The 27,267-nt window shown below is 38.4% G+C and overlaps 2 protein-coding genes across 2 annotated transcripts in view; both read right to left on the bottom strand.

The window, feature by feature from the left end:
• The window catches only part of LOC139734356 (uncharacterized), a 65,083-nt gene that overhangs the window by 27,901 nt on the left and 9,915 nt on the right, over positions 1–27,267 (bottom strand). The window contains exons 5-6 of the mRNA XM_071645148.1: positions 8,477–8,626; positions 7,580–7,619 (exon numbers count right to left, since the gene is read on the bottom strand). Of these exons, the coding sequence (XP_071501249.1) occupies positions 7,580–7,619; positions 8,477–8,626 (190 nt within the window). The remainder of the gene's footprint in view (positions 1–7,579; positions 7,620–8,476; positions 8,627–27,267) is intronic.
• Positions 16,122–26,321, bottom strand: LOC139734328 (uncharacterized). Its single transcript, XM_071645121.1, has 4 exons — positions 20,686–26,321; positions 19,334–19,441; positions 18,569–18,739; positions 16,122–18,037 (listed from the first exon to the last, which is right to left on the bottom strand). Exons 1-4 carry the CDS (start codon positions 22,370–22,372, stop codon positions 17,685–17,687), a joined length of 2,319 nt encoding a protein of 772 aa, XP_071501222.1. The 5' UTR covers positions 22,373–26,321; the 3' UTR covers positions 16,122–17,684.

Genomic DNA, 27,267 nt, shown 5'->3' with positions numbered 1-27,267 from the left:
CTACACGCGTGCCAAGAAACCGCAAGTGGCATCAAACCATTATGTTGCAGCGTAATGACGTAATGCAAGCGCTGAATGCAACTGCGCTGTCCAATGAGAGAGCTTACTCTTGAGATTGCACGGTTTCAAGCTGATCAGCACTGACATTGATGTATATTTTACTAGTTTCTGACCGGTTTAAGCAACAAATTGTCAAGATATTTACATAGAAAGAAAGAGATAGACTACCAAATAATGCATTTTCATTGAGATGCAAAGTGAATTTGGTATTCTGTTGACGTCTTGAACGTGTACTGCACGAATTACCTTTTTCATCATTTTTCAAGCTCAAATTACGCTATGATATTTTTCATTTACAATAATTTGAGTAACATGTGACGATAGTTTACATATTTTCCTTGAATTTGATACCAAATTTGCAACCGTATACCGTATGCAAGCCTCGAGCCGGCTTGCATACGAGTTTAATAAATACGAGCGAATTATTGGGTGCTGTGGTCTGACTGAATTTGACCTTTTTAAAGTAGTAATAATTACCAATTTAAAAAACTTACGCAGTTCTGCCAGATTAATCGTTGCCAAATTTTTGCGATCGTAATCTGGCAGAACTGCGTATCTCTGGTCACGCGCCCGGGTTGATCAGCCAGAACTGCGTAAGTCTTTGGCCATGCGGGGGGGGGGGGGGGGGGGGGGGGGGGGGGGTTTTCAGGCAGAACTGCGCATCTCAAGGAAATACGCAGTTCTGCCTGATAAGCACGTGTTTCATCAGGCAGAACTACGTATCTCTTTTCGTCGTTAACCACATGCTTATCAGCCAGAACTGCGTATCTCCTAGATATACGCAGTTCTGGCTGATAAACACGTGGTTTATCAGCCACAATTACGTATCTCAGTCTATTTTCTGCGGATTGTCTATCAGATTTTACCATCCATCCCCCTTACTATTCAACGGATGCAGTGTCAAAACAATGAATACTTTAGATCGAGTACAATTTTTTGAAATATTTGTTCACATTGCATAAAGTCATCATTATTGATTCACATTCAATTTAATTTTATCAATTCATTCGTATGTGGAAAATAACTTGCTGTCCCCAAATGTTGTCAGTCTGTGTTCATGTTTCAGTATTATTTAGTGGCACAAGAAGTACCGCTACATCAAAAGCCTGGCTGCTGCTTGGGTTATTGTCGATCTCATGAAGCATTGCATTTGGATTAAGAATAATATTAGACTAGATGTTAAGCTATAGATATTGTTCATCAAGACTACAGGTACTACATGGTAGATCGTCTAGACTGTAGTCTATTCAGGCCTATTAACGATACACTAGACATCTGAGACTAGTAGAGAGGTACGTAGCCACAGGGATCTGCATACGATAGGCCTACTGATCTCATCATTCCTACTCTATGCCCAGGGGCCAAAGTACTGTACGAGTATGCCTACAACTGGCTGACGGCCTGAACTCAATTTAAACTAAAGAATACTAGGAGCTAGGCCTGACTAAAAGTTTATTTACAGCTTTATTAGAAATAAAAAATGGACCCTAGGACTCGTTTGTGTCGACTCCTACAGTACCGTATAGGCTTACTACAGTACTAGGGTAGTAGTGTTCTAACCGTTACTCTCTACGCAGGCCTAAAACGCTCAAACTCTTTCTACTCCATTGTCTAGGTCTGTAACATCCAGAGGTCTGTAACATCCAGACGTCTATTTTGGGGCATCATTAACAGACTAGTAATATCAATGAAAATTAGTTTCTAGTCTAGACTCTAGATCTAGACTCTAATAATATCGTCTCATATCCAGGTAGGGGCTAAATCTAGAACTAGACTGTCTATTGGGGATCTAGGCCTAGTAGGCCTACTAATGTTACTAATGTTATAGTAGATCTAAGAACAATGTAAAGCCTAACCTGCCTGTCTAATGACTAACAGTAAGTCTATAAAGTTTATAGCCTATATAATGTCTAGTAATAGTCGTATAGATCTAGATCACAGATCTAGATATAAGTTTCAGATCTATTTCTAGGGCTACATATGGTTATAATTAATCACTTTTAACTTGTAGATTCTAGATTCTTCATATTACAGACTTATTAAAAGAATGTCTATGCCGAATCAAATCTAGAAAAATAGAAAACTGAGTAAAGACAGAATAACCGGCAATTCAGCCTAAGTTAAAAGTAATGGTAGGCCCAAGTAGTCTAGTACTAGTAGGCCCCTACTGCACAACTCTACCGGGAGTACCGGTACTACCGGTATTAAAAAATAAACTTGTAAAAGTGTTAGTATTGGCCAATTTCTGACGTCTGTACGATTGGATCGAAAATGCCATCGTTATGGACGGTATTCTAGATATTCATTGAACTTCTCAAGATCAATCCCATAGATCCATGCTGACTAACCGCTTACAATGAAAAACAAAATAAGAAGCTATGGATTACAGATATTGTTGTTTGCATGACCTACATTGTACGCTACCGCACAGTACATTGATTTCACATACACTTTAATGGACAAGTGCTGCAGTACTAAGTAGGCCTAAAGTTGACTGGAGCGCGATGTCAGACATGATGCAAACTATAACGTTTGTTAGATCTAGAAATGCTCTAGGCTTAAAAAACACTAGATTGTAGCAAAACTTAATAGTTAAGGCATATTGCATATTGACCTGTTTTGAAGCCAGTCTATGAAGGAAAAGAAAGTGGCAGTTTCCCCCAAGAGTAACGAGGGTTATTGCTTTTGGATCCATTGCTTTAGCGTGACTGTCGTCGTGTACAATACTCCGTAGCCGTACGACGTGTGTCTAGCTAGCTATAGGCACTGATCTGCTAACTTGAACGCGCAGCGCGTTCGTCACTACCAAGGTCGCGCACGCGCGTGTTAAGATATACCATGTCCGTGCGGGATGCAGGAACACCTTGGTCCAAGCGTTGTCGTAAGTCGACTTGCACAGTTCTGCCTGATTAACATCAGAAAATTCATTCCATATCTCGTCTTACACAGTTCTGCCAGATTAATCGCCCTTTCTCCTCAGGAATTTTGCCAAAATTACTTTCTAAATATAACTTTCTGTACCGAATCACAACTTATTTTTTGGCCCACTTTAAAGAGCATGAGAAAAAAACACACAAAACACTCAAAACCTGAAAATCGACCAAAATCGACTTAGGGAGTTCTGCCAGATTACGGCCGACCTGGAATAGGGGTGAATGGAGAGCAAAAGTCTATGACTTGTGTCATAAAATGTGTGGTATCAGGGGCAAGTGTCCTTCATCAAACCATAGACAAATCTGTCTAAAAATGCTCGATCTTCAAAAGTGGGCAGTTTGTTGCTGAGGGCTATTTAACAAGCTTGCATAGGAATTCACCCAGCATTCATGTTGCTTCATTGGCTTATTTTTATTGCTACTACGACCTTTATTGGGCTGCCTTTATTTACTGCGTTAACAGCCACTGAACCCTGGCTCGCGGGTCTGAGTCTGCTGACCCGCCTTACTTTGTAAAACAATCATACTTTGGAATTTGGAAGGAATAACGCTGGTCATTTTTTCATCACAATTCATCTTAATTACCTCGCTGGGCAGCACAGTGAGAGGCTATTATCGCATTTACATTGGGCCCCGGCTTGCGGGGCAGACCTGCCTCACTGGGCAGACTCGGCTCGCGAGGCCAGAGTTTTGCGTTTACACATAACCCCAGCTCGAGGGGCCAGTTTTTGCCATAACCCATAGTACTTCACGCAAGGTATGTAAACACACAATGTGCCTGCCGTGAAAATCTGCATCAACGGGAGGCAGGTAGTCCTATGCACAGTGAAACAATGAAGCCCTAAAATGCACGCTCATTGACTTGAAATTTGCTCCAAATTGCTGGGGCATACTTGGCTTTCCATTTACACATGCCAAAAAAGCCGGAGCAGCCCCTGCTTGTGGGACGAACCCTATACCCTTTTCTTGGGGCAAAAAAAGGCGGGTCAGACCCGCCTTGCTTTGCCTGTGATTGGGTGTTAACAAATGAAAAAATCAAAGGCGGGTCAGACTCAGACTCAGCTCTCAGGTTCGACCCGCGAACCAGAATTAGTGACTGTTAATGCGGTAAATAAAGGCAGCCCTATTTAAGGTCACAGTACCAATAAAAATAAGCCACTCCAAGTGTCGATCCTACTCAATTCACCAGTTTGATGGTTTTACGTCTTGACGTCTAGTTATGATTTCACTGTGAGACTAAAATCAATTAGGGCCTTGCAACAGATTTTAGCGATGAATATGTTAAGTATTGTTTAACCCAAAGTTTATGCCAATTTAACATCGTTCTTCCATATATTCAGGGAAATTAACCACTGTTCCAGGTACAGTTTGTTCGGTGCCAGGTAAAAATGCCACGTTAATAATGTCAGATGTAACTAGAAATGTCGCTACGGCGACTGGTGTATGCCTCCGCCATAATGCATGGTTCTCCTAATAGGTCTATAGTACAATGTCTTGACAATGTGTGATGACAGTTACACACAATTGGCAAAATATCAAAATGGCAGGTTTGCCACAAATGTGCTGATGTTCACTTTCCTAGAACTAGGTTCAATTGGATGAATGATTAAAATGTCAGAGTGTAGGTATTTGGGGGAACTAATGATTTTTACTTGACTTTTGACCCTTTTATAAGTCTATGCATTGAGTAATTTTCAAGGTATTGAGAAAAAGTATAATTTCAGTATCAAATGGTAAAATAGTATTATTTCAACCTGGCCTTTGACCTTTGACCTCACAGTTCCAAAGACAATCACTGTTAGGTAGAACATGCATAAATATGTAAGTTTCATGATAATACCTTGAGTTACTTTTGAGATATGGAGGAAGAAGTGCAATTTAGCACTTTCACTTGACCTTTGACCTTTTGGCAAGAAACTTTTCACAAAATATATATTGGGTTACACATGCATACATCAAGTTAAAAAAAAATCCTTCAGGCATTGCATAAATATAAGGAAAGTAGTGATATTTTGAGGAGATGAACTTTGACCCATGACCCTCAACTTCCCTAGATAATCACTGCCCATTGGTACATGCATATATACAGGGGAAACTCGGTATAACGAACACTGCTATAACGAGATATCGGTTATTACGAGGAAATTTTCCCGGTCCCAAATTTCCTTCCACGCAAGTCTATGTAAAATGCTACTCTTATAGCGAGATCGGCTATAACGAAATAACTGCTATAACGAGATAAATTTTGTGACTTCCAAACAAAGAAAAACATAGCCAATCAAACCTGTTATAGCGAGGTAAAGCAAAATGTCTTCGGGTAAACCTTTACTTCGCCTGTGCTATCACCTTCCGAGATTGTAAAAGCTCGATGCGCCAAAAACTGTCTTGTACACACATACAACTGTATTTTCTTCAGTGCACTCCAGCTAGCACCGCATGTTGTATGTGTATGTGTGTGTGTGCGCGCACACTGATACATGCAGAAAATGTGGTGGGACGGCCATATGTATGTACATGACATCATAATGACGTTTAGCAGGTGTGAGGCAATCTGATGCTGTGATTGGTTTTCTACTTAGGGAATTCCCCATCTTCACACACACGCAGTCATAATGTACATACAGAATGTGTCATATACACACACAGCATTGTGCAGACCATATTCCACACACAACACACACCCATACCATAACCACATACCAATCCACAGACGATCTTGACACAATCGCAAGCTATATAAATTTACAAATTCAAACATCTACAATTAATAAGAAAAACTTCAGTCTTGATATTGGATTTCATTGGCGAAAACATCTTGTTACCCATAAAGGTGAGTGATTCCCTCACACACATGATCAAGTTATCAGTATGGATTGAAAGATGATGGGTAGTCCCACATGTGCAAATTAATGTCTTTATGTTATGCTTTCTTTTATGCCTACTGATATAACGAGATATCGGCTATAACGAGGAAAATGACTCGGTCCCGGCCATCTCGTTATATCGAGTTTCCACTGTACAAAGTTCCATGAAGATACCTTGAACCATTTGCGAGATATGGAGAAAAACATGAAATTTCAAACTTTTTTCACAAAATAACCTGTGACCTTTGACCCTAAAATCCAAACAAAGTATCATCCCCCCAGGATACACCCTCATACCAAGTTTGATGCAAAACCACCTCACGGTTCTTGAGATATTGACAAAAACAAAACGGGACGGACGTACGGACAGACGACCCGAATACATAATGCCTCCGGCCACTTCGTTGGCAGAGGCATAAGAATGTCAGCGGTATTATAATGTCAGAGGTAACAAGGAAATGAGTTATCATGACTATGAAAGCCCTGTTCCCGGAAGTGAGCCAGCCATCTTGAAGAGGAAGAATCTTGAACTGAATATAGAGGCGTAATATGCCTGCGTTCAGAATCTTCCCTAGGTAGGTATCCCTAGGTAAGGCAAAAAATGTGTCAGGAAAAATGTGTCAGGAAAAGTGTGTCAGGGCCTCAAGAGAAAAAAGGGGGTCACCAAACGGAACGTTAGCTGTGTTCGAGTCAGCATGAACAAATTCATCAGGCCACAGACTTGTTTGAACGATGTTTATTACGCAGCGCGTTCCGGCTGTCGCAGTTATTATTATAGTAACACCAACAATTAACAACAAACAGCCCACATCCTACATGTAGATTCTGAATGACTCTAGATCTACACTATAGTCACTACAGTCTACATAACTACGACCAGCAGCCCCATACGCATAGCGTTGCGTAGTATGGGGCTGCTGGTCGCAGTTACAGTCTACTACTGACTTAGTCTGTCAGACTTTGTCTTACTCATGGACTCTACAGTACTTTTGATATTACTGTGCTTATATAAATTGCCGCTACTTACCTTAGGTTTTAGGGTGGGCTGTTTCTGACTTCGTTTGAAAAGTTGAAGACGATATGATGATCCATTGCATTGGTAGTGCAAAGTGCGCGATGGCATTCGTCGCGTCTGCCTCGTATATTGTCGCATGCAAGGCAGGCTAGGTACCAAGGTTAATTTCGCGCTATGCATGCGATATGCCCATAGAACTGCCATAGCCATAGGGCTTGGGTTAGCGCTAGGGCTAGGGTTAGCGCTAGGGTTAGGGCTCGCCGCCGTGCGACCTGAGATGGCGCTCGTCTTCGATTTTTGCCCGGTGTGCGCTTTCATTTTATCCTAAAGATTTAAAATGCATCGTTTGAAACAAGAAATCATGTGAGCACGGAATTCCCACCACTATTTTTGAGATTTGGTTCATTCCAATGAATTTTTATTTTTTTTTATTCGAGAGATCATAGGATGAATCGACCAAGCTGCGTCGCCAGGAAGCTTAACGGTTAAGGGGACATTTTGACGTCCCTATAATCGATATAGTCCCCATAACGAGGGGATATACTAATTCATGTCCCCATACCACTAAAATTATAATAATATATATATATATATACATATTGACAATGATCTTAGGATATCTTACAGATTTTCTTCAAAATATTCCTTGCATCAAATTATTTCCAGCTCTAGTAACCATAGGCTGAAAAAAAAAATTACCAACTCACCTGTTTCTTTTTTCTGCTCTGCTCTCTTTCCTTTGGCTTTCTGTGAATATGAATCACATCAATCACATACAGAAACTTTGTATAATATACAGGACGGTGTCAAATAAACAATAACCTCTAGGATATTTTTTAATAGATTTTTTGATGATTGAATCTTTGAGCAAAACACAGCAAAATTATCAAATGCCAGTTAAAAGGAGCATTCACTTCATTTTACAAATTGAAGGAAAGAGCCCCTAATCATTCACGCTTTGTGTATGAAAATTAGTCCAGAGTCAGAGTAGTGACTGCACAAGTGTCCAACAGCTTTTGTTGAATACTGGTATGATTTAGTTGCGTCTGATGCTCAAAGAAGTCACTTAATCACTGGCATTCATGTTCTATTTCACTTCATATTCCCTGGAAAAAATTTTATACCTGCATGTGCCTTTGTCTCACTCCGATGTGACTTAGGGGTTTTCCGCCATTTTATACAAATCTTTGATGAACATACATACATGTACATGATTTCATACATACAGCAGGGCTCCACACTAACTTTTAATTTTGGTGGCCCAAAGGCAAACATCTGACCTTTTTTGGTGGCCAATCAGGCCACCAACTTCTTCATTTCTGAAATTTTGGTGGCCCGATGTGCATTTTTGGTGGCCCCGGGCCACCGCTAAATTCAAGCCCTGCATACAGCCTTGAAACCTAAGCCATAATCTTGTCTTTACTTCATTTGATGATGTTCACCAACTTCTCTCCCTATACATGTACTTAACATGTTATTTATCACATTGTTCAGCATCCACTGGAGTACTGTTGCTCTCTTTATTAATCTTTAGTTTGTCATCTCTTTATGCATCTAGGGTGTCTTAGGTTAACAAGCTATTCATGCACTGGAAAGACTGTTACCTCCTTCATGGCCTTGCGTCTAGCATCTTGCTTCATCCTTGCCAGTTCTGCTTGTGCTTCACGAGCCTCTCTCTTGGCCCTTGCTAGCTGACGCTGAAGATTCTTCTGAGTTTTCAAGTACCCCAACGTCTTTTCCTTGTACTCCTCCACCTTACAAGCAAATCAATAGTACATACAGTACTAAAATACAATACTTTGATGGGAACACAGGCATTTGGAGCTTTCGATTGATTGGTCATGGACAAATATAAGTCCCCCCCCCCCCCCCCCAACACTGGGTGGCATAACCAATTTGCAATAATCCCTTATTCAAGGATTATTCTTGCCAAGTTTCCTTAAAACTTTGGCCATGCATTTCCAAGCAGTGGTAATCAGACTGAGTGTATTTTGCACGACCTGGTATTATGCTCCCCTCCTCAACATGTATATGCATAGATGTACCACTCCTTTAAGCAAAAGAGCATGACCCTGAGGCTCCCATAAAATTTCATTTTTCGTATCTTTTACATTAGTCGTCACCCAATAAAGTGGGCTCTAGCACATCTGGATCTAGCAAAGAAACTTTCCTAACTACGAAATGTTAGTATGGCAACTGGTATGGCGCCAACATGATCTGCGTAATGCATGGTTCTCCCAATAATTCACATAATTGGAAAAAAAAACCAAGGTGACATGTTAGCCACAAATTTGTTGAGTGTCGAATTTCCTTAAACTAAGTTTTATTTGGATTGTTGGCTAAATTGTTTATGAGAGGAGGTCAAGTGACATTTGAACATTTTCCCTTAAAGACATAATATACCATTTGCAGAAGAAACAAAAACCCATTATTAGTGATTTCAAATAGTTCTAAAATGTGAGTTAGGGACAGAAACAACCACTGTAAAAAATATGAATCCGTATAATTGATGTTAAGTATTGTTCAATACACAAAATGTGAACATTTTCAAACTACTAAAACTATCTAGAGTTATGGTTTAATACCCAAATACTGATACAATGTATCTCTTTTTATTCTAGGCTTTGTTATATATATATATATATATATAAGGTAGGACATTTTGTGATACAACAGACCTACACATACTGTATGCATCATATGTGATATCTTGAACATTTTTTAAATCACTGCTCCCAAAGGTAAACAGGGCCTATAACATTTGACCCCGCAGCTAAAAATATTCCCTACATAGAATCATTGTGCAGTAATGCATACACATCTGATATCCATGTATAGGCTAAGCTTCCCGAGAATACCTTTATGTATTGCATAGATATGGGGAAAATGAAGATATTTTCAAGAATTTCAAGAACCAGATGATAGGCACAACCTTAATATCGTCATGTACAATTGTATTATGCCAAGTTTCATCATGTGACCCTACATTACAAAACCGTCAAAAAATTGCCCAATAAGTATTCTTAGTTTACAGCACATTCTGAAAGAGCAGACTTTTTTTAATGATGTATAACTCAATCAAAATGGACAATTATAACCCATCTATTGAAAAGAAAACCATACACACACACGTACACACACACACAAACACTGGAATAACGAATACTGAGAAAAGAGGCTCGGAAGTATTAAAGTTTACTCATATCCAGCTGTGCTCTCTGGAATAAATGAAATAAACAACTAGAAATTTTGCTATGGTAAGTGGGAAATGCCTCCGCCACAAAGCATGCTTCTCCTAATAGGTCTACAGTACATCTTGACAATGTGTGACACGCAGTACACAAATTGGCAAAATATTAAAATGACTTGTTTGTCACAAATCCGTTGAATGTTCAGTTTCCTTGAACTAGATTGAATTGGATTAATGGCTATGTTGTCTATTATTTAAAGAGAGTAGGTACTGCATTTGGGGATTTAAGGATTTTTACTGGTCCTCTGACCCTTTCAAGAGTTTAAAAATGCATTAATTTCTAAGGCATGGAAAAAGTGTGTAATTTCAGTATCAAATAGTAGAATTTAAACATTTTAACCTGACCTTTGGCCTCATGACCCTTAAAGTCCTAGAGAATCACTGTCACAGCTAGTCTTTATTCATTCTGAAATGTAGCATATGGAAACACATGTAAACATGTGCTTATTTGTTTACATGTGCACGCATTTTTCCCTTTACCATGAATTCAGATTAGCAGTGCCCAGGGCAATCCATCATGAATTATTCATAAAGCACGTACATTGGAGCAAGAGTCCAGAAGCCTAGTCAGCAGAACTCTGAAAAGGTGGTATTCGTGGGATTTATGACTATTGTTCAGGCTCATTGTAAGCACACACTCACTTACATGTACAGATCATTGGTTATTGCGTTAAGTTCAATTTTGTACAGAGGTAAATCTGGAACTCAACTTCAAAATTAATCAAGGATTTAACAAAACTGATTCATGCTCTCAAATTGCCCTCATTACATTGCCCTTATAGGCCTACATTGGCAGGCAAATGTAATGTAATATGTGTGTGTATGTGTGTGTGTGCACACAAAGGCTCCTGACAGTATGTTTGCTGCTCATTGAAACACCAAAATCTATTTTTTTCACTATTTTTCTTCTTTAAAACTTGTTGAGACATGATGTGTGAATACCGTTTTTTTTTTTTTTCCAATTCTGTGTACCTTACATTGTTCAATTTAATTTTTCTTCTGTGCTATGAAATTATACACAGATAGATCTAGAACACCAACATATTAAAATACATGTATAATCACACTCTACATCAATTAAACTCTATGAGATTCATTCACATCTTTCATTGGTGACGAATGAAAAGTCATACTCACAAGCAAAACACAAACAAACAAACAAACAAATCAAAGGAAAATTCAATTATTTTATTAGCAACATATCTCATGCAAAGATAAACCATGGAGAAATTGGGGAAGTATAAAATTGAACAATACAAACTGAGCAAATTAAGGTGTTTTGTGCCAGACTCTTGTCAGGTTTGGTCACAACTTTTATTTATCTGTATTTTGAATCAAACAATTAAGTAAAGAATTAAATGTAGGTGGGGCGAGAACGGGCCATATTCAAAACAGTAGCAACTGCTTTTTCTTGCCCTTTTCCTTGAATCTTTTCCATGAATTTATGAATCAACACAAATCAATATGCATAAAAATTTGCATTTTATGTCCTTTAAGCTTGAACTTTATAGAGCAATAAATTTGGTGCAATTTTTTATACTTCATCAGATATTATCAGGATGGTATGTAGGAGTCGTGTATAGCTCAGATTAAAAACACAACTGGGTATAATGTTTACATTATATATGTTACATGTACTCACACAAAGATGTCATTAAACCTGCACCCTTGACCATAACTAAGTACTGCTTTTCTATACAATAAAATGAAATGAAATGAAATGAAAAATGAAATATAGTTAAAACACTGTTATGAAGTGGCCATCATACAAGTGTACCTGAAACAGTCACAAATAGTGACATTCTTTTTTTTTCTTTTTTACCAATCAAGTTTATTCAACCCCTGATTACTTTAATACATCTGACCTACGTTACATTACAATATCACAGACTGAGGCTTTGGTTTACATCATTTCTGAACAATGTAATCATTTGTTTCACTAAAGAGGAAATTAAACAAGGAATGGTACAAAAATCGGGTGAAGTTAACCTTCACAGACCTCTGACCTTCAGTCGCAAGCCACTGTCTATTAAAAACATGGCTTGTATCAAAATATGTGTACATCATCAATAGACACTCCTACCTCATCTTAGTCATGTTAACCTTCATTTCCATGCAGGATGCAACTGGTCTAAAATTCTAACCGAGCCAATAAAGGTTACAAAATGAAATTCCTAAAAGAAACACAGACAGCACTCTCCTCGATATTTCTTATCAGATTTCAAGGAAATTTGTAAAGAATAAAACCTTTAGTCTGAGCGCAGGAACATGCAAACTAACACTAAACCCCTGACATTTGGACACCACAGCCGCAAGAGATGGGGACACCTTTGCATTGCATCTGCTTCAAAGGCAAGAGAAAATAACCAGGTACAAGAGGCAATAAATCATCACCACAGCACATATCAACTTGTCATCTTATATAATTAAGACCTTCATTTCATAATTAAGATAAGATTATTTAGAGTGGAGGTTTTACATAATATTAAGGCTAATACTCCAATATCAGGAATAGTAATCAAACACAGGGCTATTTCATACCTGTCAACCTTGAAACAAACATGAACAAATAGGTCTAAAAACAAACAAACAAACAAAAACACTTGGCATGTACATGCAATAGCCCTAATGTGTTTCACCCACTTGTGTGGTTCATTAACAGTTATTTACATAAAAAGATTCAAAACATTTCTAGTCCATTACATGATGACTACATAAGTTGTATGTCTCATGACACACCTGTGTGACTTAAAGGTACTGGGGAAGAGTGTAGAGGGGGAGAATGCAAAAGTGCCGAGTTATGATGTGAAATGGTAAATTGGTGTTTTAGTCAAATGCGTACGCGGGCGCACGGCGCAAGTTTCCTATAAAGACCTACGCTATCAACTCCTCTTTAGCGCTTACGCTTTGGCCCACTTCCCCGAGTCCAAAGAAGTCCGATTCACTGTAGTCAGTGGTCCGATCACAGTTCGGCTCATGATTCAGCTGAGGGGGATGACAGCTTTAGCGAACCTCTTTTGTGATGTCATAATAACAAGCACATATGCACGCACCCTCGCATTACTACAGACTGTGCGATGCGCAGAGAAGACAACGAAGGCAACGTTACTTAGCAACACCTACGCACTTTACTCTTGATGACAGCTCAACTTCGGTAATCTTCGTATCAGTGCTGACGGTGATCGGCAGTATCATCAACAGCGCCCTCTACACTACCTGGACTATGCACCTTTATATTGCAAAATCTTTGGAAAAATAGTAATTGGGAAAAAAAATTATGTATGATAGTTTGTGTGCATTACCTGTAACACTTTCATTTCACTTTCATATTTTCATTCATACCTCTGACAATATGAGTTGTATAGGGTTGAAATTTTCACAAAAGATTCTTCGTGCATGAACAAGGAAACTGACATAAAATTCATCCTTTCACTTGTAGTTCTGCACAAACCAATACTTTCCCCAGTACCTTTAAACACTCTTTTGCACGGCATTGTTTTTCCAGTCTTTATGCATAGTGGCCCACAAAAAAAAAAAAAAAAAACACCAAAGAACAGGGACACAATGTGGATAGAAGAACTATAACTACGAGGGGCGACTGAAAAGTTTTGAGCCTAACATAGAAAGGATTAAGATATGAAGGCCAAATTTGGTCCATAAAGTGTTCATTATATCTTAATCTTACCAACCAAATTTCTTGGTCATAACAATTTTTATCCCTATTTTACAGGTTCTTGAACTTTCTGTATCAGGTGATTCATAAAAAATGGACAAAATGATCACAAAAGGTGTCTTGTTTCACCAGGACAATGCTCTAGCGCATTCAACAGCGGTTGCAATGGCAACCATTCATGAATGTGGGTTCCAACTAGTTCCGCACCCACCGTATTCACCAGATCTAGCCCCATCGGACTTCCACCTCTTTCCAAACCTCAAAAAAGATTTGGCTGGACAACGCTTCACCACTGATGAGGAGGTCATTGATGCTGTTGACTCCTACCTGGAGGACCAACCAAAGAACTTCTACTGCAGTGGCATAGAGGCACTACGTCACCGCTGGAGGAAGTGTGTGGACTCACAAGGGGACTATGTAGAACTAGAAATGTCGCTATGGCGACTGATGCCTCCGCCATAATGCATGATTCTTCCAATAGGTTTATAGTACAATGTCTTCACAATGTGTGATGACAGTTTCACATAACTGGCAAAATATTGAAATGACAGGTTTGTCAGAAATATCTTGAATGTTCACTTTCCTTTGTCAGAAATATCTTGAATGTTCACTTTCCTTGAACTGGGTTTGCTATAATTATCTAAGAGTGCAGGTACACATATTTGGGGAACTGAGAATTTTTACTTGACTTCTGACCGACCCTTTTATAAGTTTATGCATTGAGTAATTTCCAAGGTATGAAGAAAGAGTATAACTGCCATACAAAATAGATTTTTGGGGGGGCATTGAAACCTGGCCTTTGACCCTTAACCTTTGACCTTTGACCTTCTGGCTGGAAATTTCCAAGAGAATCTCCATTAGGTAATGCATGCATATATTAAGTTTTAAAACTAATAATGCAAGCATTGCATATACTAGTATATAAGGGAAATAGTAAAATTTTGAGGAGTTGACCTTGACCTTTGACCCCCTGACTATTGACCCATGACCCCTAAATTCCCTAGATAATCCCTGCCAGTCAGTACATGCGTATGTACCAAGTTCCATGAAGATACATTGAACCATTTGCAACAAAAATGATATTGCAACATTTTCACCTAACCTTTGACCTTTGACCTTTGACCTTATGGCATGAAACTCTCTCTGAAGAATCTTTACGCAGTAGTACATGTCTACACTAAGTTCCAAGAAAATACCTTCTGGCATTGCATAAATATGGGGGAAATAGCAACATTTTTAGCATTTGACCTTGACCTTTTGACCTTTGACCTCTTGCCAATGTCACTAAACTCTACCCAACTAATTGCCCCATCACACATTATCCTTGGACCAAGTTTGGTGAAAGCTGCTTTATCCAGTTTTGAGTTATCACGTAAACAGATAAATTTTAGGATTTGACCTTGATCTTTGACCTTTGACCTCTGTCCAATTTCACTGAAAAGCTAATCAAGTAATTGTCCCATCATACGTCATCCTCCGACCAAGTTTGGTGAAATTTGCTCAATCCAGTCTTGAGTTATCGCGTAAACGGATACGATTTCATGATTTGACCTTGACCTTTGACCTTTGGCCTTTGGCCGATTTCACCCAAAATCTAATCAAGTAATTGCCCTATCATACTTTATACTTGGACCAAGTTTGGTAAAATTCCAGTCAATATCACTCAAGTTATCGCGTAAACGAAAATGGACGGACGTACGGACGTACGGACGTACGGACGTACGGACGTACAGACGTACGGACGGACGGACAACCCGAAAACATAATGCCTCCGGCACCACTTCGTGGCGGAGGCATAAAAATAGAGCAATAAAGTACTTCTACCTCTTACCATCTCTTGAAGGCTCAAAACTTTTCAGTCGCCCCTCGTATAATACATTCAGCAAAAAAAAAGTAAACACCTTTTTCTAGTTGATTTTTTTTTTATAGAAGATTTTGATAAAAATCACTGTCACAAGGCAGAAAAGTAACAATTGCAGAAATTAACATATTGAAATTTATTTGCAAATGCCCTCCAAGATAATGATTACAAGAGATCAATTTAACGCAATAGGAGACATGAATGAAACAGCAGAAATAAGTTTTCCTTCCCTTGTTTCCATTTGTATTCAAAACAAAAACATAGTGGGGAACTGAAGGTGGAATATAAAAATTCTCTATCAATTCAAACTTTAAATGACTTCGGGAGTAAGCCGCAAAGGTGATAAAATCGACAAAATTTCTTAATTTCACCTTTTAAAAATTTAAGAAAGCAATCTTGAGACAAATTCCAGAACAAAATATTTCACATTTTCATAATTTTGAATGTTTCAAATTCACCCTTCTTTGTTATCATAACTTTTTCTCCAAATGTCTTTTGACTACGGATATCAAAGGAAAATTTTTATATTGATGCAGTTACATGTTTTTCTCCTTATCGACTCAAACTGTGTTCAATCTATCAATGACTGCAAACTGAATGACTGCAACAGAAATACAATGTAAAACGCCTCCATTATACTTTACACTCCCTTAATATGCAATTACCATTGATATGAGGTGAGGATAAACTGCCATAATCTATTATGGACCCTAATTCAATATCTGTGAACAAAATCAGAGTCACGGCATCAATGAAATGGCTTTGCAATTGCCTTATTTCATTTTATGATGCTCTCCTGAACGTGTCAAGAGTAACACTACGGCCCGAATTCACAAATGAGGTTTAAACAATCTCCTAGGGTTTCTAAGCATACTAAACTCCGCATATTGCTCATGTGCACACTTAAAGAAATACATAATTGGATCACATGCAGTGTGCGCTTACACTCAAAAAAACTAAGAGGATGTTTCAACCAGGGTTCGGAAGCACAATATGCACTCTAAAAAAAGGAGTATGAAAAAGTTAGCTTTCATTGTTTTGGTCTTTGATCTTTATAAACATAAGTGTCCTTCTAAGATTTGACATATCTGACACCCACCCTAGCCTGAATCAAAAACATTATATTGACATTACGCTCTAAACAAAGATTATGAGACGTTTCTTTATTTCAATTTGGCTCTTGATTTGTCCCTCTCTCTCTCTATTGCATAACATAAGATCATTGCTGAACTTGGAATTTTCGTGCTAAAATTCCAAACATGTACATAGAAAACATTATCACAAACGCACCTTTCAATCAGCAAACTAATAAACACTCAAAGAATATTAAAAACAAGCACTTAATGCATACTGCTTGATGGCATATAACAATGCAGTGTGTAAGTTTTTCATTGACGATGATCTACTTAATACACTGTGTTATCTAATCAAATGACCATTAGATAGATGCCCACTTATAGTTCCATTGCAAACTTTCAAATAAAAAAGTAAATTTGTCAAAAAGAAAGGCATCCTGTATTTAGGTATCAATGCATGAGCAAACAATAGGCAAAGTGGAGAGAAATGTTACTTTAGCACAACACTTTACACAATGGTAATCATTTGCAAATCTAATCTTAACTGGTTAACAGAATCATTTACCAGGTAAACTTTCAGATTAGCGTTTAAGTCTTTTTAACTGCAGCCTTTCTTTTGCTTTAAACTTGCATGTGCACGCTTAAAGAAATACATGATTGAACCACATTCAGTGTGCGCATACACTTAAAAAACCGAGGAGGGTGTTTGAACCAGGTGGGGGTTTAAAACCTCCTTCGACAATTTGGGCCTATGGGTTTAAACTTACCATATCTCAGTCATTTACGGATAAAGTTTGTGTTACTTAGATGCCGAATACAACTTGAATATTCGATTTGCTAAAATATTCGGCCTTATTTTTAACCATTTGTTGCTGTTATAGAAAAATGACATATACCAATGTTGTGTGCAAGTCTTTCATTGTAGATGTTTAAGAGAAGTCTGACAGTCTTTTTACCTGCAGGCTTTGTTTTGCTTGAAACTGTTGCGAACGTAATCTTTGATATTACGCCAGGTTCTTTCATGCAAGATGGGCTCCTCTTTTAAGCACTGCTCAATGTGTGATTTACGAGGAAGAGTGTTGGTCAAAATAAGTTGATGGAAGTGACGCTGGACTGCTGCTTTTTCACCTGGACTCCAATGCTTCCATTTTTTGATATTCCGATTCCTCGTCATAGGTGGGTGTTTTCTCTTTGTACCTCTCACTGGAGCCACCAAAGACTCTGCATCCAGACACGGAGAATGTGACTCACTCATGGCTTCCTCTGCATCTGACAGCACATCTGCCTTGTAATCATCGCCAAGTTCTACCAAAAAACAAATTAACAATTGCATCAAAAGACTAATATATAGTTTCGTATGTAGAGGAATGTGTACTGAGAAACTAGAAAATGTAGTTTGTACATGTATTCTAAACTGATATCAAAAGTGTTTGTATCAATCGCAGCAACTGTAAAACTTCATGATTGACTAATGTTTACAAAATCTGTGTTACAATTATGTGCAGGTTGAACATAAGATCATTGCTGAACAGGGAATTTTTGTGCTAAAATTCCCAACATGTATAGAAAACACTATCACAAAAACACTTTTCTATCAGCAAACTAATAAACACTCAAAGAATATAAAAAACAAGCACTTAATGCATACTGCTTGATGACATATACCAATGTTGTGTGCAAGTCTTTCATTGTAGATGTTTAAGAGAAGTCTACAGTCTTTTCACCTGCAGGCTTTGCTTTGCTTAAAACTGTTGCGAACGTAATCTTTGATATTACGCCAGGTTCTTTCATGCAAGATGGGCTTCTCTTTTAAGCACTGCTCAATTTGTGATTTACCAGGAAGAGTGTTGGTCAAAATAAGTTGATGGAAGTGACGCTGTGGGTGTTTTCTCTTTGTGCCTCTCACTGGAGCCACCAAAGACTCTGCATCCAGACAAGGAGAATGTGACTCACTCATGGCTTCCTCTGCATCTGACAGCACATCTGCCTTGTAATCATCGCAAAGTTCTACCAAAAAACAAATTAACAATTGCATCAAAAGACTAATATATAGTTTCGTATGTAGAGGAATGTGTACTGAGAAACTAGAAAATGTAGTTTGTACATGTATTCTAAACTGATATCAAAAGTGTTTGTATCAATCGCAGCAACTGTAAAACTTCATGATTGACTAATGTTTACAAAATCTGTGTTACAATTATGTGCAGGTTGAACATAAGATCATTGCTGAACAGGGAATTTTTGTGCTAAAATTCCCAACATGTATAGAAAACACTATCACAAAAACACTTTTCTATCAGCAAACTAATAAACACTCAAAGAATATAAAAAACAAGCACTTAATGCATACTGCTTGATGACATATACCAATGTTGTGTGCAAGTCTTTCATTGTAGATGTTTAAGAGAAGTCTACAGTCTTTTCACCTGCAGGCTTTGCTTTGCTTAAAACTGTTGCGAACGTAATCTTTGATATTACGCCAGGTTCTTTCATGCAAGATGGGCTTCTCTTTTAAGCACTGCTCAATTTGTGATTTACGAGGAAGAGTGTTGGTCAAAATAAGTTGATGGAAGTGACGCTGTGGGTGTTTTCTCTTTGTACCTCTCACTGGAGCCACCAAAGACTCTGCATCCAGACACGGAGAATGTGACTCACTCATGGCTTCCTCTGCATCTGACAGCACATCTGCCTTGTAATCATCGCAAAGTTCTACCAAAAAACAAATTAACAATTGCATCAAAAGACTAGTACATAGTTTCATATGTAGAAGAATGTGTACAGAGAAACTAGAAAATGTAGTTTGTACATGTATTCTATTTAAAACTGATATTAAAAGTGTTTGCATGAATCACAGCAACTGTAAAACTTCATTATTGAATAATGTTTACAAATTCTACATGTATGTTATAATATGTGCAGGTTGTATGTGTTGTTTTGGTATGTTAGCATGTACTTAGCCCCCTCCCCCCTCCGGTAGAACAGTGCATGATCAGTGAAAGCGCTACTCTGATGAAAGAAGACATAATAAATAAATGAATAAATAAATAAGCAATTGCCTGGCAGTGTGTAGTCAATCCTCTAGGCTAGGTACATATATAATATGAACTAACTATAAAAGCACATTTATCGATGGTGTACATAAGTTTGTAATACAGAAGTATTTGAATAAACATTTAAACTTTCCTAATAAACCGATACATTTAATTCTTGAAGTATTTGTTATGGTTTTATCAACTAACTCCAAGAATATGATATAAGCAATCAACAGAGTCAGCATAGTTGTATTACTATCTGGTGCCTTGACCATGGTAGCATGTAGCTGAACCCTATTCTGTTTGGGCTTTTTGTGAGCACTTTCTGACTGGAAGGTCTGATTGATGCGAAATTATGCAGAACATCATTGCTCATGTAAATAGTATCGCTGCATTTGATATTTGGAGGAAAAAAAAATTTATTGCTTTATCAATTCATGCAAATTATGAAATAATTCAAGCAAATTTGTATTCTATTGTTTTACCAATTCCTTCCATGTATTTTACTGTTTTTATCTTGTGTACTTCTTTGGGAATTGTTTGTTTCAGAAATGTATCTTGGTAAGTATCAAGACAAGGAAGATAAGCCAAAAGGCCTAGAAGACTCAACTAGGAGTGTAATAGAGGAATTAAGGAAAATCATTTTTTTTTCTTGTACACAAACATATATATGCAAAATGTCAATTTTCATTGAATTTTGGCTCGACACGTCATGATATGATGTTGTGTAACTGCGGGTCCAATTTTTTTAAATTGGTCTCAAAAGTTGCGAGAGTTGCATGGCAGTCTGGGATTTTGTGGGGGGGGGGGGAGGATCAAATTGACCCCCCTCCCCCACATCAGAATAGGGTTAAACATTCAGGCTAACAAAATGATAACAGAAAACTTCAAAATGTACACAATGTAAAAACTTTCATTTACCTTCATTGAGCACAGGCACACTATCCAGCGTTTCACCTTGAGAGAGTCCTTCCCCACCTTGTTCCATCGAAAGTAGGATCTTGGATACTTTAGCCACTTGCAGCACTTCATTTGGGAGTCTGTAGAAATCTCTATGTACTGTATGCAAGTCATGTCCTAAGAAACTGGCCACGATTTCCATCTCATTTTCCTTCAAGCTGAGGAGCTGGCACAAGGTTCCCAGCTGTTTCCTCAGTAGTGTTCCTGTGATTGTATCTGGATGCTTGACCTCACACAGAGAGCTAAACTTGCGTAGACAGTCACTAGCTCGAATATGCCCCAGTGACATACTATGAGATCGAGCAAACAAGTACTCATTTTCTGGGTTGACTCCTGCTTGATGTCGATTATCAACAAGAGCAGAAATCCATTCCCCCATCTCTGATGTTAGTAGGACAGGGACCAATCTGCCTCTTCTCCCAACAAGCTCCACCCGAGACAGCTTCTTGCACAGTTCCTTTTCGAGTTGGGAAAGGGACTTGATAACAGTTGAATCTGGTAATCCATCTAATTTCTTGTAGTCACTAAGCTTCATTTTTGACATTTCTCCAGTTCTTCTTCTGTTGAACATGGTAATTTGGGCTAGAGTTACTTCATTCAAGTCATTCCATGCTTCTGAATCACTCGTATCTGCAGCCAGTCTTTGGTAACTTCTTCTTCCCCTTTCCTTCAAGAAGTTAGTAAGATGAACAACATCTTCTGTGAGAGGGAGAAGCTCAACGCGATTCCTCTTCTGTTCATGCAGAGTTCTGAGGGCACTGGAGGAAATGAAGCATGACCAATCACTTGTGCAACGCTTACTGAATTTCTTCGCATTGTGGTACATATTGTCATCTCCACTTCCGGATCCCTTGCCTTGTTGTACTTTGGCCATTTTCTGCAAAGTGTGTCCTAATTTCAATGCTAGGGATGGTATTTTGTATTGATGTGTCTCTTCATCGTACCCAGCCACCTCCTTCACCGCTGCTACCACGGTCTTGAACTTCCTCGGGTGAATGAATTCACTCATATGAGCATTCTTGTTGTCTGTCATCTTCCGAAGCTTAGAAAGAAGGCGTCCGGACTCCCTCATATTGTTTCTTACGTCTGTCTCTTTGTCTTTATCATGTCCATGAACACGATACTGTCTTTCAGCCATCTCTGTTATTAGATTGTCGCTCTTAGCAATCCTAGAGATCTTATCATCCTTCATTGTCAGTAGCACTTTATTTAATCCAGGCGATACACCCCTTGGAGGTGGTAAGAGTAGTTTGCATGTTTTTGCTGGCCTTTCATGCTTCTTCTTTTGGTGAGATGGTTTCAGAGGGCAATTGTGTTTCCACAAATCCCTTCTCACATAATAGCCCAAGCAATGCTCACAAGGCCCGTAATCTTCTGCTGAAGTTGCATATGCTGGCCTATACACTACATGTATTGTCCCTTTACCGTTTCGCAACACTGTGCAATTATGCCTGTGTGTACCTTTATTCCTTAGAAGAGTCATTTTCTTTTGCCTTTTTTTTCTGTCTTTTTCATACTGTATTGCAGCTACTTCATGTTCTTGTCCATGCATGTCTCGCAAATGTCTCTGAATTTGGGACTGCATGGTTTGACAATATAAGCAAGGGTATCTTTTGTCAAACACTCTCTTTCCATCATTATTTGTCATCTGTACATGAATACTTCCTGGTTCATTAGGGGCTGCACTAGTTGATGGGAGCTGTACGTCACGACTGCACCTAGAAACGTCCTTGTCATCAGTCCCTGATCCGGAAGATGGTGCAGAATATGAACTATCCGAGTCAGTATCCTAAAATGAGTTTTGATAAAGAGAAAATAGGTCAGACTACACAATATCCATTCAATCAATAGCCTACACTGGTAAAAGAAAATTGTTGGTGGAATACTTCGTCTTTTGGACTGGTGCTTCATTGATACAAACTGACTTGACAAAAAAATGTGTGATTTTTGTAAGAGGATTCAGTTGGCAGTTATAAAAAACAAAGTTCAATGCAAGAAAGAAAAACAAAAGCACCAGTTGGTATTTCTCCAATTAAGAAAATTGTTGATTCATACATATTGGAGGAATTTGACTGCATCTTCATTGCGCCTCCTCCTTATTTCATTGTCACTTTATTTATCAGTGCTAATGTATCAATTTAAAAAGTCTGTAAAGTTTGTTACACCAAACACTTTATGTACAATTATAGATCAAAAGAGAATAGTGATAAATACAAGTAGAACAGGGCCTGTATTCAGTTCAGTACTAAAGTACAAAATATGAGTATTTTACTTAGTTTTCCTCTGAGAAAAAATACTTAATCAAGTTTGATATTCATCTGAATCTTTTGGCAAAGTCTTTTACCCCAAGTATAAGAAAGTCCACTAGCAGTCCTATGACATATATTTGATTGGCAGTATTGTATAAGCTGCGCACAAGCAAAGTATACTAGTGCGCATGTAAATGCAACGCATTTATTAAAAATTATTTTTGAGTAGCTGTGTGATGTCACAATGGCTATTAGTATTTTGCCTTACGTAATGTCGGCTTGCTAAAGTAAAATGCCTACACTTTTGTACCTAGGATACTGGAAGATTGCTGTGTAGCAGCAGTCCAGCTTCCAGGTCTATCCTCATCTATCATCAGCCCACTTATTGGTGGGTGGTTTCTTGTCCAATTCAAAAAAAGGCAAGGCACGTAGTATGCCACATCTCTGGCCTACCTTAATGTGTTATGGTTGTTTTTTCCGGTTGCAGCTCGTTATTCCGAAGGTTTGTTATTCCAAAGGCCCTTTATTCCTAAGATTCGTTATTCCGAAGGTTCATTGTTCCGAATTTCATTTTCGGATTAACCGATCTTTGGAATAACGAACCTTCGGAATGACACCACAAATTTTCAGATTAACGAACCCTTTTTCATTTTCGGATTAACGAACCTCTAGGTATAGGGAATTTGCCTGTTTCGGATTAGCGACCCTTCGGAGCAACGAACCTTTCAGAATAGCGAACCTTCGGAATAACGAACAGCACCCATTTTTTCCAGATTTCAGATAAATTGCTCTTCTTCCCAGGCAAAATTTTATGCATCAGCATTCATCTTGCTCAAAAAATGATGTTAGGCAAGACAATGACAAATCATTCTCCATTGATGGCTGTACAAATGACAGACACATTTTGCTCTTTTACAGAATGTCACTTTTGTCACTTGCTTCATTTTGCCAAGCAGGGCAGAGCTGTTTATTACCTCCGCCAAGGGAGGAGGTTATGTTTTCGTTACCGTTGGTTTGTTAGTCAGGTCTGTGTGCAAAATAACTCAAAAAGTAGTTAACGGATTGGGATGAAACTTGCTGGAAAGGTTGAGAATGACACGAGTAACAATCGTTTAAAACTCTCAAGTTAACTGACCCTACCTGCCAAAATATCAAAAATCCTTCATAATTTCCCCAAAATTCTCGGATCACTACCAAAAGTTAATCATTCGGTACTTGTGTCATTCTCAACCTTTCCTGCAAGTTTCATCCCAATCCGTTAACTACTTTTTGAGTTATTTTGCACACGGACAAACAAATCAACGGTAACGAAAACATAAAACCTCCCCCTTGGCGGAGGTAATACCTGAATAGGCGACCCTCAAACTATTTTCATTAGGACTTAATATGTTTACCCCTGGACAATGTTAATGGTTCTAGTTCGCATACTCAACTTGGCGAAACTTGTATACAACATGTACATTTAAAAATCATGCATAAATCACAAGTCATGCATGCATGCATGGCTAATTGCACATTTTGGACGTATGTTCGTGCCACTTCATTAGGATCAGGTAGCTTCTTTTCACCCCTTTTCTGCCTTGTGAGCATTTCTACCAGGGGAAAAAAAAGAAATGTGAAGGGTAAAAAGACAACAAAATGGTGAAGGAATCTTTTAACAGCTTAAGACTAGAAATGTTGCTATGGCGACTGGTATGCCTCTGCCATGATGCATGGTTCTCCCAATAAGTGTATGTATGTCTTGACAATGTTCTATGAGTTTCACGTACGTGTAATTGGTATAAGATTAAAATGACGTATTTGTCACAAATGTGGGGATTTTTCACTTTCCTTGAAGTAGGTTTTATTGGATCAATGGTATTTCAGGGGATTTGATGATTGTTTCTTGACCTTTAGCCCTTCGTATGCATGGACTAATTTTCCAAAGAATGGAGAAAAAGTGTAACTTCAGCATCAAGCAGTAAAATTTTAATAGCATTTTCATTACGCCTTTGGCACTTGAACTTTGACCACATGACCCTTAAATTACCCAGGGAATCACCAACAGGCAGTAAATGCATATGTCTGAAGCTTCATGATGATAGCTTAAGCCACTTCCAAGATATGGAGGAAGAAGTGAAATGTAGCCTTTTCACTTGACCTTTAACCTTTTGACCTTTGCCCTTTTAGCCAAAACCTTTCCCAGACATGTTCTATTTGGCAATACATGTATACACTGAGTTTCACGAATACACTCCAGGAATTGCATAGATGTGCAAAATAGTGAATCTTAAGTGAGTTGATCTTTGACCTTTGACCCTTTAACTTTGACCCTGCGACCCAAAAACGCCCAAGAGAATCACTGTTGAACGTCAGGCAGTACATGCACAATGTTCTACAGTATGTTCCATGAGGATACCTTGGACCATTTCTGAGTTACAGTGTATGGAGAAAAAGTAGAAATTCTAGCACTTTCACATGAACTTTGACCTTTGACCCTTAAACCCATATCCAAAACTTTTTCTAAAGAGTCTTTCTTGGCTAATACATGTATACATTAACTTTCAAGAAAATACCTTCAGGCATAGCAATAGGGGAAATATTGAAATTTTGAGCATTTGACCTTGACCTTTGACCTTGAGCATGTGCACCCAAAAGTTCACAGGCACAAATTCGTCCACTGATGCATAAACATGTGTACCATGTCTCGTTAGGATACATGTACCTTAAACAGTTTTGTAGTTATGCTGTCCACAAAATTCATTATGGATGGACGGACAGGACAGAAAACCCGAAAACATAATGCCTCTGGCGACACTCCGCGGTGGAGGCATAAAAATCGCGAGCATCGAAAGGTTGGGGGCTTTGGGCACACAGATTTATTTTTGTATTATGAAGTACCAACCTAGTGGTAGAAGATGACTAGAGTCTAATTAAAGAAAAAACAAGGGGTTTGTATCATACCTCGCCACTACCTGTGTACACAAAAGTTGCTATTAGCAGTAGACTAGAAAGAGGCCTAAATTCCGGACAGGCCCTAAACCTGGGCAAAATAGTATTACGATAAGAAATTTGGCTCATCAAAACAAACTCTTGCATCAGGATAATATTATATTAAAACAAACAATCCATTAAACTGAAGTTTTTTATAAAATGTAGTTCAAAATCAAAGGAAATTTATCATAATCAGAATTTGTACCATACTACTAGCATTTATGCAACTCCCATAGACAATGCACGCACGCATGTGACTGTCAAATAAAAATGAAGATCAATTGTTTGAAATCATCTTAATGTTTTCTGAAAAGCTTAATCTTACGATAGCTAATGAGGTATCAAAGAGGAGCATTTTCTAGATAAATTCAAATTTTCTGAAATTATGTGTTCTAGTTTGTTAAAGTTTTGTCACGAAAACTGAAGTTTTTTATGTGTCCGGAAAATAGCCCCCAGCCCCCCCCCCCCCCCCCCCCCCCATCCTACATAGACATGGGACTAGGTCTAGGACTTGGTCTGCAAGTGTAACGGTGTGCAATTAAACTTTAAGTAACGCCATCATTTGAACTCTTTCAACTATCAAAAATAGATGCTGGTTTCTTGTTTACATTTTAACTACTAAACGAGAATCACATTAACACGTACCTTTCATTTCCCTGTCGGATCAGATTCTGGCTAACTGTCCCGATTGGCCAGCTCCAATTCAAGCTCATGCTCACATGTACGCATACTGTATGTACGTAACGTAAATGCAGCACGATATGCAGCACCCATGCATGCACCAGTGCCGCAACTCTGGCCACTGCTTGCTGCAAATAGCATCCACACACGTGTTTGCTATGTGACTGCATACAAGCTAGACAGATTTACTATCAAGTACGCACACTCCGGAGCAGCAGAGACCCGTTGACAGCTTTTTCTGAGGCATGGATATGTATATTTTTCTGCGCATGCGTGAAGTATGTGGGCAGAAGCACTACAAAAAATAGAGTGGTATTTTTCTCATTTTGGATATTAATTTGATAAATAAATTTGATGGATAAATGCACAGTGTTCAACTGTAAGAAACATAATTCATCTAAGGTAGGAATATTTGAAAAATACACTGCTTCGATAGCGAGTAATATGCAATAAACACGATGTTTCCAAGACACACTTATCAAATATAATTATGGTACATGTACACGTATAAAGTAAAGATCCATGAATTTCACATGAGCCTTATTTCAAGTTGATGTATCCCTGTTTTGAATGGATGGTTCCAACATACAGCTGCAAAGACATCATGAATATTCATAAGTATTTCATAGTGGTCTATTAA

The sequence above is a fragment of the Diadema antillarum genome, unplaced genomic scaffold, assembly GCF_040938485.1.
Source record: "Diadema antillarum isolate AM-2024a unplaced genomic scaffold, OU_Dant_1.0 seq00000523_RagTag, whole genome shotgun sequence".
Taxonomy (NCBI): domain Eukaryota; kingdom Metazoa; phylum Echinodermata; class Echinoidea; order Diadematoida; family Diadematidae; genus Diadema; species Diadema antillarum.
The sequence above is the reverse complement of the archived record's forward strand: the minus strand, read 5'-3'. Positions and strand labels throughout refer to the sequence as shown.

Bases quoted from the DNA above. Each gene is read 5' to 3' on its own strand.
- LOC139734328 (XM_071645121.1), bottom strand. From the start codon at position 22,372: ATGACAAATAATGATGGAAAGAGAGTGTTTGACAAAAGATACCCTTGC. The intron at 19,442-20,685 runs GTAAATGAAAGT...GTTTTTTGGTAG, and splicing joins TGTGCCTGTGCTCAATGAAG to AACTTTGCGATGATTACAAG. The intron at 18,740-19,333 runs GTACAAAGAGAA...GTTTTTTGGTAG, and splicing joins TTTGGTGGCTCCAGTGAGAG to AACTTTGCGATGATTACAAG.